Source organism: Martes martes, assembly GCF_963455335.1.
Source record: "Martes martes genome assembly, chromosome: 11".
Classification (NCBI taxonomy): domain Eukaryota; kingdom Metazoa; phylum Chordata; class Mammalia; order Carnivora; family Mustelidae; genus Martes; species Martes martes.
The window spans coordinates 76102275-76120722 of NC_137899.1; the positions used below are offsets into that span (position 1 = coordinate 76102275).

The window sequence follows — 18448 nt, forward strand, 5'->3', positions numbered from 1 at the left end:
GCCAGGGAGCGAAGGAGAGAAGGAGCGGTCAGGGTGCGCAGAGGGTGGAGAAAGCCGCTAAGGCAAATTGGGGGCTGGACCAGGCAGCGCCCAGCTTTTAACCTGGGCAGTGGAGGCGGGGGAAGGAGCTAAAGGGAAGGGGAGGTGTATGGGGTAGAAGTGGGGGGGGGGTGGTTGGAAGCAAATGACATCACAGCAGGTCAGAGAAAAAGGGGCGAGCAGCCTGTGCCAGAGGAGTAAGGCGTTTGGCATTAGGAACTCGAGTCCAGCCTGCCCCGGCAGGGACCCCGACGCCCGCAGAGACCATGCAGAGGTCGCCTCTGGAGAAGGCCAGCGTCCTCTCCAAACTTTTTTTCAGGTGAGGGGGTGTCCTGCCGAGTTTTGGAAGGACACGTGCCCACAAAAGAAGAGGACGTGTGTGTATGGGCTGGGTTTTGGGGAAAGAGGAATAGCTTTTTTTTTTTTTTTTTTTTAAGATGCGCTATCATTCATTGTTATGGGAGAGAATGTGGGTTTTGTGAACAAAATAGGAAACGTGAGAAAGAGATTAAAGAATAAAGGGAAGCCAATTATTTGGATAGAGAGCTTTAGCTTAACTTTGAAGTCTGAACTACTTGGAACTGAAAGTTGCACTTTGGAGACCCAAATGTGCTACTGTGCAAGGATTTTCTTTAAATTTTCTAAGAAAAAGTGAATGAAAACCTTGTTGATAACAAATACTTCAATTTGGTCTCTTATTGTCACCACTCAGTGTCTTGGAAACTTAGATATCTTTGGCATCCTATTCCAAGTGCCATGTTTGCATGTAGTAGGTGCTCAGAAAACACTTTTTTGGGGGGAGATATGTGAAGTGGATAAGATGACCTTAAAGTTATTATTGTTATGATACTGAGTAAATCTAACAAGTATTTGCCACAATTCCATTATTTTTTTAAGGATGAAAACAAATCCTTTGAAATATCTTTTTAAAGAAAAACAAATTCTACAAGTTAAACTTTTTTTTTTTTTTTTTTAAGAGAGGGGAAGGAGCAGAGGGAAAGGGAAAATCCCAAGCAGGGCAACACTGGGCTCCATCCCAGACCCTGAGATCATGACCTGAGCTGGAATCAAGAGTCCAGTGCTCAACCAAATGAGCCACCCAGGCACCCCTGCAAGTTACACATTTAAGTGTGGGGATGGGGGGCGGGCAGTGGTGGGAGATCAGAATGATCATGGAAATGTGAAGACGTAGGACAGGATACTGAAGTTATGCACAATTGTCATGTAATAAATTTTACTCTTATCCTACTTTGCATGTGATAAGTCATAAAAGCTTGGAACTTCATCTAATGATGTTTTTAAAAATGCAGTCTAAATTCAGAGTCTTAGGCAAAGTGTAATTAGATGTAGCATTTTAAAAATGAGGTGTTCTTTGGATACTGTATCTACTTTGTTCCTGTTACATTATGTGAATGAATGAATAGGTACAGCTCTGTCATGGAATATTACTTGACTCATGATTATCCAGTTAATTATCATACTTTGTATCAGAAAAGCCAAATATGGATATGACCATATGTGTGTGGGGGGAAGGGACTCTCGTATCTATGTTTTATTCTCTGCATGTGCAGTAAGTGTGGAACTCAGGTGCGAAGGAATGACTCCTGACCATTGATCATCCCTGTGGATAAGAGAGAAGGACTTTACTCTTTAGAATTACCTTTAGTATTTGTTTTCAGCACCTTCTGTTACCCCATCTATAAAAATTGGATTATCTGTCCATTTATTTTCCTACTATTTACAAAATCAGAATGCTAATTGTCATAAATTGTAGACTTTTTAGCAGAGCACATTGAGGAACATAAGTGCCAATCAGTCTAAAATGCAGTTTTCAGAAAAATGAATATCCTAGGCCTACTTCTAAGTGTTAAGGAACTTTTAATTAATACATTGTTGATTTAAATTAGATCACTGTTAATCTATCAAAATATTTTTTAGCAGATCACCTCATATATTTTAGGATAGTTTAAAAAAATGCCTTGAGGTTGATTTATTTAAAAAATGTATTATAATCACTACTGAGTTTGTTAAGAGCATACTCATTCTCGTTCTCCAAACTATTTCATAATAAATTGCTCTAAGAAGAGGTGTATTTTTTAAAAGTTAAGTTTCTACTATTTATGGGAACTGACAATCACCTAAAATAGCAGTGATTATAAACTTTCTTCTTGGTTTTAATTCTAAAAGGGTAAAAATTTTATTTTCTGCATAGGGTCAGAAATTTACTTTCTGCATTGACCACTACTGCTTTGGGGTCAGGGGTTTTACCTTTGCATTCAGACTGTTTTGATTCAAGTTGTTTAGACTGAGCTGTGTTGACCTCAGGCAAGTCCCTTAACATCTATGTATTTGTGTGACTTGATCTTTAAAACTTGAGACTAATAGGACCTAAGGCCTAGGGGTTAATCTGTTGAGAAAAATGCATGTAAAGTGGTTAGCCCAGTAAATGTTAGCTAGTTTTATTATCGTATTTTTACATTCATTATAATACCAAGTACTTTGTTTACGTAAGATCCTCAATTCATCTTTGTTGAATATAATTTTGTGACTATCAGTCTGTAATAATGGGCCTGGATGAGAACTTAATTTAGGTAATATCTCAACTAGAATGGCAGGTTAACTACTTTAGAATTTAACTTTCTGAATATGATCCATTCAGTTTCAGAGTCATCAAAGAGTAAAGCTATTATGGTCTGGGTTATAGATTATATTAAATCCTTCATTGTTCAGGTTTTATTACTAGAAAAGCTAGTAAAGTTTGGGATAATTTTAAGTAGTACTTTCTTAATTTTGCATGGGCTTCACATCAAGTACAAAATTTCAAAGACATCTGAAGTCTTGAATACCTTGGATTGTAGTCATGGCATCCATACCAGGAGTCTAGATCAATGCTTGAAGAATTGCCAGAGCTCCACAGAATCCAAGTGCCACAGAGTCTTGTAAAACTGGACGGGGTTCCTGATAAACTCCACAGAGAAATGTCAAATAAGATCAAAGAGTAAATACAGTAATATTAGGCTATAAGGCCAAGAATTACACAAGTCTCAGTTTAATAATAGAATCATTTAAGATACTTTAATAAGTACTAAATAATTTAAGATACTTTAAAAAAGATTTTATTTATTTATTTGTCAGAGAGAGAGAGAGAGAGAACGCACAAACAGGGGGAACCGGAAGGGCAGGTGGTGGGAGAAGCAGGCTCCCCACTGAGTAAGGAGCCCAACCCCAGACTTGATCCCTGGGATCATGTCCTGAGCCTAAGGCAGCTGCTTAAATGACTGAGGCACCCAGATGTCCCTAAGATACTTTCATAACTACTAAACACAAAGTAATGAGAGGTTTTTAAACAAACTAGAATTTATGTATTAGAATGGGTATGGTGAATCAGAATAGCCATCAATGAAAACCAAACTCTCATTCTAAACATTCTGCTTTTGATCAAAATAGTTCAGATTCTTTTTATGAAATTACCTTTAAAAATAGTATATAAGTTTCTTCTCATAGGTATATAGTGGGCCCATTACTTTTTAGCCATTATTTTTAGTTGTAGCTTGCATTAGATTATTAATCCTATTACGCAGACTGGAACTTGCTCTTAAATGACTTATGGCTGTATCTTGAAATCAAATCCACGCTGATAGTATAAAGATTCTTCATCAGAATTTGCTTTGTTAAAGCCAAGTGCTACTTACGTTTAGGTATTTTCATTCAAAAAAATGTATTGCGAACTTTAGACATCTCCTAATGAAGAAAACATAAGCGCTTTTTTTTTTTTTAATATAAGTGCTTTGAGCAACAGAAGCATATTTGCAATCAGTTTATAATGAAAGAACCATGAAGATCACAGTTCTGAAGGGGACCATACTTGCTTGATTATATAAATTATGGCATATTGTAAAAAAATGTAGTGATTTTGTATTTACATTTCACTACTTGTTGGTAAGACATGAGGAAATCTAAAATTACGGCAGAATCATAAACATTTTTGCAGTTTGTTGGCAGGCATTTGTAGAACCACTGCAGAGAAAGACCAGTTGGCCATTCAAACAAGGGTCTAGTCTTATCCTGATCAATACACATGCATTATCTCAGGTTTGTCTCCCAGACAAAGTTGAGCCTCTGCAGTTCAAAAGACATAGATGCATGGAACAAAAGGCCAACATGAGACATACAATTCATCTTGAGATGTCCAGCTGCCAAGGAGGCCTGAATACCATGAGTCCATCTAGTCAGTCCGTGCACAGATGTCTTCCAGTGAGGATGACCCAGGGTTTCCTTATGCTCTCTTGGCTTTGTCTCCTAGAGGAATTGAAGGAGACCACTTTTGGAACAGACACCTCTTTCTCTTGGACAGTGTTGTCTGAACACTGTCAAATGTTGACTCCCTACATCAGTCCCTGACTATCCCTTTCTATCTATCCACCTTTTGCCAATCATGTATAATACAGTTCAGATTTTCCAACCTGGAATGTGTCAATTTTGATTGATTTAACTTTCTGAATTCTAAAATTATCTCATTCATGTAATATGGCTGAAACTGAAGTTATGTATCTATATTAATATGTAAAATATATGTATATATAATTAAATTCCTTTTAGTTAATTTTGCTTGTTTAAAAAAATTCCTCCCTTTTTTTTTTTTTAAAGATTTTGTTTATTTATTTGACAGAGATCACAAGTAGACAGAGAGAGGCAGGCAGAGAGAGGGGGAAGCAGGTTCCCCGCTGAGCAGAGAGCCCTATTTTGGGCTCGATCCCAGGACCCCAAGATCATAACCCCAACTGAAAGCAGAGGCTCAACACACTGAGCCACCCAGGCGCCCCTCCTCCTTGGTTTTGAAGTGTATTTCAGTGGTTCAAATTATTACTTACTTGACAGTCCAGGAGTATTCTTATACACTTAAAAATGCATAGAAGGGGTGCCTGGGTGGCTCAGTGGGTTAAGCCTCTACCTTCAGCTCGGGTCATGATCTCAGGGTCCTGAGATCCAGCCCCACATCCAGCTCTCTGCTCAGCGGGGAGCCTGCTCCCCCCCCCCACCCGCCTGCCTCTCTGTCTACTTGTGACCTGCCTCTCTGTCTACTTGTGACCTCCCTCTCTGTCAAATAAACAAATAAAATCTTTAAAAAAACAAAACAACAGCCAAAAAACGCATAGCAGATGGTTTAGCTTTAATGTTCAATTCTTTCTTAAACAGAGAAGTAGAATCTATTTTTCTTAAACTCCTTCGTCAATATTTTATTATTTTTTAAAAAGATTTTGTTTATTTATTTGATAGAGATCACAAGTAGGCAGAGAGGCAGGCAGAGAGTGGGGGAAGCAGGCTCCCCACGGAGCAGAGAGCCCTATGAGGGGCCCGATCCCAGGACCCTGAGATCATGACCTGAGCCGAAGGCAGAGGCTTAACCCACTGAGCCACCCAGGTGCCCCATCAATATTTTATGTTTGATGTGACAAACAAAATATCCTTTGGAGCCAACTGATACACTAGGGACGTCACGGTTTTCCAGTTTTCCGTTTGTGTTTTGTGGGAGGAAATAGGACTTAGTATGATAATATTCAATGCATAAATGTTCAAACTTGTTTAAAAGGCCCTTAAAGGAGCACCACTATAAGATATATTATTATTGTTAGTGTTGTTTCACAGGAACCTGTAATTTCAGTGTGATACAGTTACAATATAAGTATAGGATTGGGAAACCATCAGGAAAGGGTGTTAACCATTTAGCATGCAGCTATATGTTGTTTGTTAAATTTTTAAAAACACCTCTGACTCAGCAGCAATTTTGGCAATTTTGATTCCATGGATTCCTGACGCATCTGTGTAAAGCACGTCCCTGGAACCAAATCCTGGAGCTGTAATGAGGTCAAGAGGGGAAAACAGATTAAACGGAGGTCTGGTTGTGGACCCTATCTGAAGGTGTATTGTATCCAAAACGTTAAGTACTTTATTGCCAGAGCAAAACATTACCATTTCAGAGGCTTCTCACCAGCTTTGGAAGAATTTACCTGGTAGTTGTTTGAGAGGGAAATTAGCATTACAAAGTGGCTTAACTATTGAGTTTTGTGTCAGCCTGGAGCTTATTAGGCTTCTTTTAGCAAGGAACCTGTAAAAATTCAATTAGATTGCTCTGTGTAGAGAATGAATATATTTCTTATAGAGCTCTGAAAGATCTGGCTTTCGCAGCTGTTTCCAAGTGGCAAGGCTTGTCAAGGTTGCTATTCTCTTTGCAGCTCCGTTAGCTTATTACTGTCTTTTAACATCAATGATGATTTTCTAACTATTAAGCCCTGGATGTCAGGACCTTCTATGACTCGTTTAATGTAGTATTCAGACCACAGCATGTAATGGTTTAATAAATATTTCTTTGTGATGATGGTGATTCCATGGTGATCAACCTGAGAGGCTTCTAGGTACTGTACACTCAACAGTTTTGTAATACATCACTGTTCTGATAAAAAGGGGTCAATGCAAGCAGGGCCATGGACAGATTTTTTATTGCCCAGAACAATTATTCTGTCAAATGTTTCTTGTGTCCCTTTATGGCCAGGTCTTAGCCTTTCTGGGGAAGACTGCTTGGTTGTTCCTTGCTTATGGGATAAGGAAAAGATTTAAAGGTTTCTGCTAAGTCCTTATTGTTAGGATTCTCAGCCCTGAAACTGGGCTTTACTCTGATATAATCAGAGAAATCTCCCAGAGATTGCTACAAGGAGCTGAATCAGAGCAGTACTTCCTTTGTAGGTTCATTCATTCACCACCTTCTGTATGCTACGAAGGGCGTTAATAGAGTTGAGATGGACAAGAAAGAAATTGGTGTTGCCTTAGTGGAATGAATTCTCTGAAACCCAGAGTCACAGAGGCTTGTAAAAACACTCCATGGCATATCCAGTCCAGTCTAAGGCTGGTTAAGGAAGGCTTGCTGGAGAAGTGACTCCTGAGTTGACACCTAAAGGAGATTGTCCAGAGAGGGCGGGGATGCATTAGGAAAAATGTAAACATGGAAGTAGCAGACTTTGTATAGGACTGTCAGCAAGAGGGAGCATGACACCTTCAAAGAATTCAGAGACTTTCCCTGTGACTGGAGCATAAGATATGTGACAGATTTGTGGGAGATGCTTCTGAAATTCTAGCCAGGGCCTGATTAAAAGGGACTTGGTGAGCTTCGTTTGGGCTTTATCATATTAGAATTGAAAAGCCATGGATTTCAAGAAGAGTGACATGACCAGTTCAAAGCTGTTGCAGTTTTGCCAAGGAAATAGGGGCCTGTAGGGATAGAAAGAGGAATTTGAAAGACGGGGGGGGGGGGGGGGGGGGGGAGGTGCACATGGCTGGCTCAGTTAATTAGAGCATGTGACTCTTGATTTTAGGGTCATGGTTTCTAGCCCCATATTGGGTGTAGAGATTACTTAAAAGTAAAAAATCTTAGAAAAAAGAAAAAGAAAGACATTTGGGAGTGGAAGTAGGCTTGGCAATAGATTAGATGTGGAAGGATAGAGAAGCATCAAGGATAATGTCTAGATGTGCTGTCTTGGGTAATGGGGGGATGAAATGTGCTGGGTGAGGAGATTGGGAGAAGGCTTGGGGGTGGGGAGTGGAGGCCTAGTGGACCCTCTGCTTCCTTTTAAACTTAAAAAAGAAAATGATGTATATGGTTCAAGGCCAGGTAATAAGGCTATTTGAAAATATAGTAAAGTGATTTCCAGCTTGAGGTAAGAGAAATTAAGAAGTCTGAAGTGACAGGATTATAAATACTGTTCTCGTGCTGTTCAGTAATGTTCAGGACAGTGTCCAAGGAAGGATTTAGAGTGGCTCCTTGTTTGGCTTTATTGTGCTATGGAGTCACCTTGAGAGGGTCAGGAGTCAGCAGCTGTGTTCTAAGGATGGCAGGAGGTAAGATTTACTCAGATATTCTACCTTCCCCCCTCCAAACCCACTGATTCAGGTGGGGTCTGAAGTACCTCCATCTCACTGGAAGTTCACTTCTTTCAGTGGTTTTTACATATCTGATTTCTAAGATCATAGACATTCAGGGAGGTATGAAAATCGGCTGGGGCTGCAGGTCCTGTCTGCAGTGACTGAGTAAATAAAAGCACACCTACTAGCATGAAATATTTTGTGTTTGTGTTAACAAAAGATTCTCATTGCTTTGGAAAAGATCAGGTATCATTGTTTCGTGTTCAAACTTTGAGCCTGTTAAAATACACAGAGCTTTCTTAACACTGCCTACCGAGCTTCTACCCAATGTCACCCCCCCCCGCTCCCCCCTCCCCCAAATGCCTAGTGATTTTCTTGAAGTTCTTAATTTGAAAGAGAGACCCACAAATTTCATCTTGTACCAGCCAGGTCAGTATGTGAAAATGAAGCTGAAAAGGCGGAATCCCAGATGTCTGACAGCTGTGTTTAGAAGAAGTTCAAGGCCAGAGTTTGGAGGCCAGTGTTGGTTGTGGGAGCAACAAAAGAATAATCTCCTACTAGTGGGGTTTACCAGTCCTACTTCTAGAGGAAGCATCTTGGAGAAACTATATAGGAAGCTCTCTACACATCTTGTTTATTTTAAACATCCCTGTGAACTCTGGAAAATAGAACTAACAAAGCTTCACTTTCTCAACCCAGCTTCATTGCTATACTTTATTATTTATTTATTTATTTAAAGTAGGTTCTGTGCCTAATGCGGAGGCCAATGCAGGGCCCAATGTGGGCCTTGAACTCACAACCCTGAGATGGAGACCTGGGCCAAAATCAAGAGTTGGATACTTAACTGACTAAGCCACCCAGGAGCCCCAAGTTCATTGCTATTCTTTAGATTAGAGTTTGGCAAACCTTTCCTGTAAAGGTCCAGATAGTAAATATTTTCAATGCTGTGGGCCATGTGGTTTCTGCCATTGTGGAAAAGCAGCCAGAGACAATATGCAAACAAGTGGGCATGGCTATGTTTCAATAAAACTTCATTTATGGGGGCGCCTGGGTGGCTCAGTGGGTTAAAGCCTCTGCCTTCGGCTCAGGTCATGATCCCAGGGTCCTGGGATCGAGCCCCACATCGGGCTCTCTGCTCCATGGAGAGCCTGCTTTCTCCTCTCTCTCTCTCTGCCTGCCTCTCTGCCTACTTGTGATCTCTGTCTGCCAAGTAAATAAATAAAATCTTTAAAAAAAAAAAAAAAAAAAAAAAAACTTCATTTATGGGCACTGAAATTTGAATTTCATGTAGTTTTCCTCCTTCCTTCCTTTTTTTTTTTTTTTAAATATTTTATTTATTTATTTATTTGTCAGAGAGAGAGAGAGAGAGAGTGCACGTGCACAAGCAGGTAGAGTGGCAGGCAGAGGCAGAGAGAGAAGCAGGCTCCTGTCAAGCAAGGAGCCCGATGCGGGACTCGATTCCAGGACCCTGGCATCATGACCTGAACCGAAGGCAGCGGCTTAACCAATTGAGCCACCCAGGTGTTCCTCATAGTTTTCACCTATAGTTTTCACCAGTTAGACATTAGGTATTTACATAATCAGTCACAATATATTCTTTTTAAAAAAAGTCTATTGCAAGAAGCTTCAAAATGTACAGCTTTAAAATTACTTAAAGATCTAGAAAAAGTTTCTAAGGCTCGTATATAATTCACATTATTGTTATTCAGTAATTGAGTAATTTTAAAAGGAAGTGAAACACACAAATTTTAAAAGTGAAGCAAAATGGGCTTTTCCGAAGAGGAAAATAGTAGCTTAACAGCTATTAATTTCTCAGAATAGTTTTTTCTTTTGGGAACTTGTTGATCATTTCTTCTTGACTTCCTGTTTGCCTAAGCACCTTTTGATGTGTCCGTCAAGGCAGAAGCTCTTATCCATTTTTTTGGTACTAGGCATCTGTCTGACTCCTTGACCTAATAGGTCCTTAAGATATACTTGTTGAATTGAATAAAACTTGACTAATTCAGTTTATGGATATACTTCTAAAATTTAATTTTTGATGGAAATGTAAAAATTTACTTGTACACATGGACATTAAACTTTGATATTCTGAAGATAAAATGTCTAATTTTGAATAAAAATATTAGTTGTTTTTACCAAATCCATGTGTTCTGAAGTATTACATGAAATAGGTAAATCAGTTTCCTTTGTTTTCTTGTGTAATGTATGGCACTTTATAGGAAAATTCCAGCTTAGTAAACTATCATTTTTCTTCAGGAGATTGATGATGACCAACTTTGCTATAGATAGACTTTTCCCCTGAAGTATTTTATTCTTCAGATCTCATGTTAGTCTTCAGTGTGTCTGACAGTTTAATTTTAAATCAGGTTATTAAAATGATTATTTCCAAAATGTCTTCCTAAATGTATGTACCGCAATTTAGTCTTTTAAAAAGAGGACCTTTAATTCATTTTAGTCTTAGACCTCTGAATACATTTTTCAACAGAATAATAAGCAGGCTAATGAATATTTGTTACCAAAAGCACTTCTTTCAACTCAAAGATAGGGATGACTTCTAAAAACTCGTATTAGCTTCTTTTCTACCCTTTTCATCTGATATTTAATAGGGTTACTCTATTTTATCCAGAAAAGTCAATGTATAGCTGGTATATATGCTCTGTGAATGAAAGTACACAACACAAATAAATCCCCCATGGGTTAATTTGATTCTGGACTCAACTGGGACCAACATCACTAAAACAATTAGACATTAGGTATTTACATAAATCAGTTAATTGAGAGCATAAAATATAAAAAGAGAGAGAGAGGCAAACCAAGAAACAGACTCTTCACTATTGAGGATAAACTGATGGTTACCCAAGGGGAAGTGGGTGGAGGGATGGGTTAGAAAGGTGATGGAAATTGAGGAGGACACTTGTGATGAGCACTGGATGTTGTATGTAAGTGATGAATCACTGTATTGTACATCTGAAATGAATATTTACACAGTATGTTAACCACCTGGACTTTAAATAAAAACTTTTAAAAGTATGTATATGCCTATAATGAGATCCAAAATTGTATTCACATATTGAAGAGTTTATAAACTGATGAAATTAAAGCTCAGAAGTAGCTTTAATCAGAACTAAGTTTTATGTAGTGGAATTTTATTAGAAAGACAATCACTATAAAATGAACTAATTAATGTAAAAGTAATAAGTTTGAAATGCCTATGTGATTGTCAAGTCATTCATCCTTGAACCACATACATGCATTTATTTAACATAAATATTGAGTGTCTGGTATGTTCCAGGAATATAGTACTTTGAATTAGAACACATCAAAACTTATTATACATTCTAAGTATTCTTCTTTTATGTTTGTATTTTTTATATAAAAATATAGAATTTTTATATAAAATTCTATATATAAAACATAAAAAAGAATTTTTAGGTTTATATTTTTAATGATGCAGTTGTTTTCCCTTTGGAGCACAGATGTCATCATCTATACATCTTTCCCTTGCCCCATTTAATGAAGGAAACTTAAATATTTTATTGATTTATAAAATTGACTGAATAAAGATGATCTCACATAATAAAATTAACTTGAAGTCAACAGTACAATTCCTTGACAACAAAAATTGATGCATTTTTTAAAATTAAAAAAAAATTTTCCTATGAAATAGAAACTTAAGGTGATTACATTTAGAAATGTATATTGGAATTTTTTTTTTAAGATTTTATTCGATAGAGAGAGCACAAGCAAGGGGAACAGCAGAGGGAGAGAGAGAAGCTGGTGCTTGATGCGGGGCTCGGGGCTCATGGCTTGCAGGACCCTGGGATCAGGACCTGAGCCAAAGGTAGATGCTTAACTGACTGAGCCACCCCAGGTTCCCCTGTATGTCAGATTTAATCCTTGAACAGAGTGTTTGGATCCCTTGAGGTATTAACTTGGTAATTTGGCAGCCTTTTTTTTTTAATTAAGTTTTTCAATTTTTTTATAAACATATAATGTATTTTTATCCCCAGGGGTACAGGTCTGTAAATCGCCAGGTTTACACACTTCACAGCACTCACCATAGCACATACCCTCCCCAGTATCCATAACCCCCCCCGCCCCCCTTCCCCCAGCAACGCTAAGTTTGTTTTGTGAGATTGAGTCACTTATGGTTTGTCTCCCTCCCAATCCCATCTTGTTTCATTTATTCTTTTCCTACCCCCCAAACCCCCCACGTTGCCTCTCCACTTCCTCATATCAGGGAGATCATATGGTGCTCGCTTTGGCAGCACATATATCAGGGAGATCATATGATAGTTGTCTTTCTCTGATTTCTCTTATTTTGCTAAGCATAATACCCTCTAGTTCCATCCACGTCGTCGCAAATGGCAAGATTTCATTTCTTTTGATGGTCGCATGGTATTCCATTGTGTATATATACCACATCTTCTTTATCCATTCATCTGTCGATGGACATCTAGGTTCCTTCCATAGTTTGGCTATTGTGGACATTGCTGCTATAAACATTCGGGTGCACGTGCCCCTTTGAATCACTGCGTAAATACCCAGTAGTGCAATTGCTGGGTCATAGGGTAGCTCTATTTTCAACTTTTTGAGGAACCTCCGTGCTGTTTTCCAGAGTGGTTGCACCAGCTTGCATTCCCACCAAAAATGTAGGAGCGTTCCCCTTTCTGCGCATCCTCGCCAGCATCTGTCATTCCCTGACTTGTTAATTTTAGCCATTCTGACTGGTGTGATGTGGTATCTCATTGTGGTTTTGATTTGTATTTCCCTGATTTGGCAGCCTTTTTGAACTCATGTAAACTTTTGCTGATTCAGTTGTTTTGTTTTGTTTTATTTTTAAGATTTTATTTATTTATTAGAGGGAGAAAGAGAAAGAATGTGTGCATGCACAGATGGGCACATGCATGCAGGTTTGGGGGTGGGAATGGGGGGTGGGGTGGAGCAGAGGGTAAGGGAGTGGGAAAAGGAGTGAATACCAAGCAGACTCTGCACTGAGCATATAACCCAATGTGGAGCTCAGTTTCAGAACGCTGAGATCACAACCTGAGCAAAACTAAGAGTCAGAGGATGCTTAACTGACTGAGCCACCCAGGTGCCCCTGATTCAATTGTTTTTGGGGCTGTTAATGGTAGCGACACAACTCATGGCTTTCTCAAGTCACACTCTTTCACGCTAGCCACAATTACTGCAGGACAGAGTCAAATTCTGGGATTAGGAGATATGTATACGTTACTATGAAAAAAACAATGAGCATCAAATCTGCTGCTTCTGGAAATTTGATCAAAGTTTAGTTATTCTGTTGAAAGGGAAATCTAACTAGAAACAAGATAAAGAAATTCGTAAGGTGAATACATGTGCTCTGAAAATTAGGAGTCTCTTCATAATTAACAATATTTGTATAGCTTTAGGGAAGTGCTTATCAGACTGCCCTGTCAAATACCTGTTTTAAAAAATATTGACATATTATTAAATGGATTATTAATTAAATTAACTATCAATTAAGTAAACTTAAATTAAGATAGAAATACCACATCAAATATGCAGATTCCTAGATCTCACTCTGTTCTTACTAAGTCACAATCGTTGGGAGAGGGCAACCACATTTTTCTCAACATTCCAGATGATTCTTCTTGTCTACTAAAATCTGGAACCCTTAGGTCAGTCTTAAGAAACTATGTTTAAATGGCCCGACTACTGCTTCTCAACCTTAGTAAAAGATTGGAAAACTATAGATTTGAGGACAAACAACAGGATTCCACCACATAATCATAAAATGAGGGATATGGAGGTGATTCCATGTTCTCCCAGCTCCAAGAAACTTCTCTCTCCCAACATTCCTCTTTTCCGACCTTATTGTCCAAGGGAAGAGGATTTTGAATTTATTGACTTTTTTTTAGTAAATTAACAACAGAAACATAGATACAGTTTAATGTGCCACAGAATTCAAAATTTCCTCTCGCATAGTTATTGAGAGATCTGTACTTTGGTCTCCCACTACCTCCTAACATATTTCTAAGCACTTTCAATGTACCAGGGATTGTCTATATTACCTTGGTGAATTCTTCAATTCCAAACAGACTCTGCATCTAAGAAATACATGGTTTAGAAAGATTATGAAGAGTTTATACAAGGTCACCCAGCTAATTACTGTGAAGTCAAGATGTGTATTTATATTGGTCTAAATCCAGAGCTCTGCTCTTAACCAGTATAGCACAGTATCCAAAAGCCTAGAATGGAGTTGGTGAATTTAATAATTTCACTTCATTCTTATATAGATTTTCTTAATTTTCTTGCCTCTAAAATTTATTATTTTTGATATAAGCATTATAAATAATGTCATTTAAATAAGGCATTAGACTCTATTCTTGGAAGTTCCAGAAACATGTCTTCCCACTAGGTCCATGTGACAATCTGCTTGGAGTTGGGGCTTGGGGGATGAAGATGAGAGGATGGGGAGGGGTGAAAGGGCATTGTCTTATCTTGGGTTAATGGTGTCTTTAAAATTCTAAAGGTCCCATTGGAGAATGAAAGATGTGATCAGCCAAAAAGCATGCCACTAGCCAACCATTATCACATGGGAACACCTCAGTTGTACAAAACCAGACTGCACTTCTTATCCTGATTTGTCCCATCCAGGTACTAGCCATCACCCTTCATTGTTTTTGTTTTCCAAATCCACCTTTCTGTCATTTTCCACTTCATCACACCTGCTGCTCCAGGCTTCCTGGCGAGTTTTGCGTCCACTCTTCACATTACCAATTTCAGCCCTCACCTGCGTCCCTGGTTCAGTCACTTCAGTGTTCCCCTCCTTGGGGTCCAGCTGTGATCATCAAGTCCTAGATGTTCATCATTTTTGTCTTCTGTTTCTCTCTGTGTACTCTTATTCTGTTTCTTTGGATTGAAGGAAGAGGCAGAGACACCTGTCAGATGGTTCTTTAACGTGATGTTTGACGCTTTGTTTTAAGTAAGTCTCAGATTTTCCTACTCCTGGTGGTTTTCACAATTTTTTTTAAAAACAATAGGTTCATAAATGAATCCCAGCTTGCAAATGGAATCTCCCATGAAACTGCAATATATGTAAATAAAAGTGACAATGTAAGACAACAACTCTTCCATTAACATAAACATACAGTTAATTTCTTGCTCCCAAATAAAGGTTGAAATGATTATATAACATTTATGCATTATTTTCTTGGTCCCATATGTTTGTCTTATGCACAGTGTTTCTGAAATTGAGATGCCTCTTACAACTGATGTCAAAGGAAACTTGTCAGCCTTCAGGCCCAGGAAGGAATTATAATATGGAAACTTAGCAATATATTGAAGGTGTATATTCCTGTGGCCTCAGTTGAATTATTTGTACTGGTTGCACCTCACAAGGTTGACTTTTAACTTAAATTTAGTTTCTTGCTTGCAATTTCTTGAGAAAGATTGCTCTGTGGTTTAGTTTTGAAAGGAACAGTTAATATTTAGTGTGAAGTTTGTCAGCCCAGACTCTATAATTAAAGTTGAAGTTGCCCAACCTCAGCACTTCACTGTGCCTCAAAATTATCTTGCCTGTCCTACAGGAGGCTCTGTTACGAATGCAGCTTGTCACTGTAACCCTCTTCATAGCTGTGAGTAGCCAAGAGTGAGTCAAAAGAATATTTTTGATCTGAATATGAAGAAGCCTTATGAGACTGACGCGCTACCTACTGCGCTAACGAGGCACCTTGAATATGAAGAAGCCTTAGAATAAAACTTAGATTATGATAATAAAGAGAAAGGGATAGGTAATTGCCTGAGTAAATGTATAATATTGAAAATTTCTTTAAAAAATGATTTTTAATGTAGTAATTCTTTTTGGAAAGGCTAGTACTAAATTGATGGTGAGTTTTATAATCAATGTCACTGTATTGTGGTGTAAACATGATAAAGTATTGTAAAACCATGATGATACCTGATGTGGCTTGTTAGTATTCCCTGGAGATTGCACAATTCTATTAGTGCTTGTGTGAGCAAGAATGCAGAGATATGGTGGGCTGTTAACTGAGCTTGGCCCACGTGCATCCATAGTGACACACTCACTTCTGAAGTGTGAAAATAACCAATGACAGATGATAATATTTTAAAATATGTGCAAAGAGATGTCAGGGGAACCATTCCTCCAGAGTGGACACTGAATGAGTTGGCCTGACTGTCCAGGAACACGTTTGGATGAATCCAGTAGGCTAAAATTTTCATATAATACATACAAGAATGTATGATGTTTTTAATTCCTATTTTTAAAATAGTTAAACATGCTTAAAACATTGACACCTCAAATAAACAGTTGGTGAGCTCCTTGAAGTATTTCTGGGGACTACCAGATGGTGGGGCCCACGGTTTGAAGATCACAAAGCTAGTCTTCCCTCCCGTAATTGTTGTTTTTGACCTTCTCTTGAGTTTCTTAGTTCACCCACTCCATACTCAGAGAAAATAATCTCGCATTCTACTTTGTGTCTAATCCTTATTGTCACCTCCTAGGTGGCAATATATAGTGGAAGAAGATGTACTTTGGAATCAGACAAACCTGGCTGGAATCCTTACTTTGTGACTTATTAACAGTGTGATCTTGGGTAATTTACTTATCTTCCAATGATATGCACGTCAGTACAATCACTTGTCCTCATTTAACACAGCTCAGCATTCATATGATATCTAACATTCATTGAGTATTTATTGTGTGTATTAGTCAGGGTCAGAGATGTCAGAGAAACAGACCAATAGGATATACATACATATATACATATGATTTATTCTAAGAATTGGCTCACGTGATTATGAAGGCTGGCAAGTGCAAAATCTGCAGGGTGGGCTGTTAGACTGGAGACCCAGGAGAGCTGATGTTCCCAGGTTATTCTGAAGGCAGTACATGGGGCAATTCTCTTTTGCTTTGGGTGGCCAGCCTTTTGTTCTGTTCAGGCCTTCAACTGATTATATGAGACCCACCAACATTCTAGAGGGCAATCTGCTTTACCCAGAGTTCACAATTTAAATATAAATCTCATTCAAAAACACCTTCTAAGTTAACATGAAATTAAGTACGGTCCATATATTAAATGACAGCAAGTAATGCCAGACAGGGAGTACATCTTTAATAAATGGTAAAGATTGCCATCAGCAGGATTATTATAATTAATCCTTATTCATCTTCACTGCCAGGCTTTAAGAAAATACCTTTCTTCTCTAAGTTTAACCCTTCTCTTTTGTGAACGAGGCCCAGTGAATTCTCTAAATTATGGAGGTTGCATTCTCCCAAATGCTCCTGCCTGATTCCACATCTGCACCCTGTACTTGGCCATTGGCTTTTATCTCCAACTTTTAACCTTATCTTAAAACCTCAGAGTATCCCCTTTGTTCATTTGTCCCTTTGCATGCACTGTCCGAACATGGAGTTTTTCTGTTGCTGGTGGCCAGGGTTTGCTAGAGCTGCTACAACAAGGCACCAAAACCTGGGCGGTTTAAACCACAGACATTTATTATCTTACAATTCTAAATTTGAAAAGTCCAAGATCAAGTTGTCAGCAAATTTGGTTTCTTCTGAGGCTCTGAAGGGTAATCTGTGCCGTGCTTCTCCCTGAGCTTCTGGTGATTGGCTGGCACTCTTGGCATTCTCTAACTTGAAGAGGCCTCACTTTGACCTATGCCCTCATCTTCATGTGGCATTCTATCGGTGTCTCTGTCTCTGTGTTCAAATCTCCTTTTTTAAAATAAGGACACCATTTGTATTGGGTCAGGACCCACTCTGCATGAACTCATTTTAACATGATTACCTCTGTAAAGAGCCTATCACCAAATAAGGCCACATTTTGAGATATTGAGAGGTAGGATTCCAACATATCTTTTTTGGGGGAATACAATTCAATTCCCAATAGTAACAGTGGTCAGAACAGAATGAAATAGAGAAGCAATTTTAAACTGTAAAATATAATACACTTGATCTTAGCCAAAAGGCCGAGAAGCGATGTAAAATATAATACACATAAGGAGTTACACTTGTTTATGAATCTTTTAAAAAGTTATATGTATTTCATCTTTCATGTACAGAAATGACATGGAGATAATGGAGAAAATGGAGAAGATGACATGATTGTCAAGGAGGGTAGAATAAAAGGGACCATTTGCTCCTGGTAGAGTGAAGAATTACTTTCCATTTATGAAACTTTTGTACATCTCCATTAAGAATAAACAGAATGAAGGTCAGATATTTGGAGGAATGTTTGGTAATGAAAGGTTTTAAATATGAAAATATTTTATTGAGGAGAATTAAATAATTTGGGCTAGAATTTTTAAGAATATTGGCTTAGGTTATGACTCAGAAATCTTTTTCAAGAATGGTCACTAAGCCAGCCCTAACATTTGAGTGTATATCATATGAGGATATAGACCCCTTGACATTTGCATTGCATTTACCATAGACTTTAAAAATGTGTTGACTTTGTTTTTGGCTTTTAATTAATTTGTTGTTTTT

General features: G+C 38.2%; 1 protein-coding gene across 1 annotated transcript in view; it reads left to right on the forward strand.

Moving 5' to 3' along the window:
• Positions 1 to 305: 305 nt before the first annotated feature.
• The window catches only part of CFTR (CF transmembrane conductance regulator), a gene marked incomplete at both ends in the record, with an annotated part of 166451 nt that continues 148308 nt past the window's right edge, over positions 306 to 18448 (forward strand). The window contains one exon of the mRNA XM_080818680.1: positions 306 to 358. Within this exon, the coding sequence (XP_080674806.1) occupies positions 306 to 358 (53 nt within the window). The remainder of the gene's footprint in view (positions 359 to 18448) is intronic.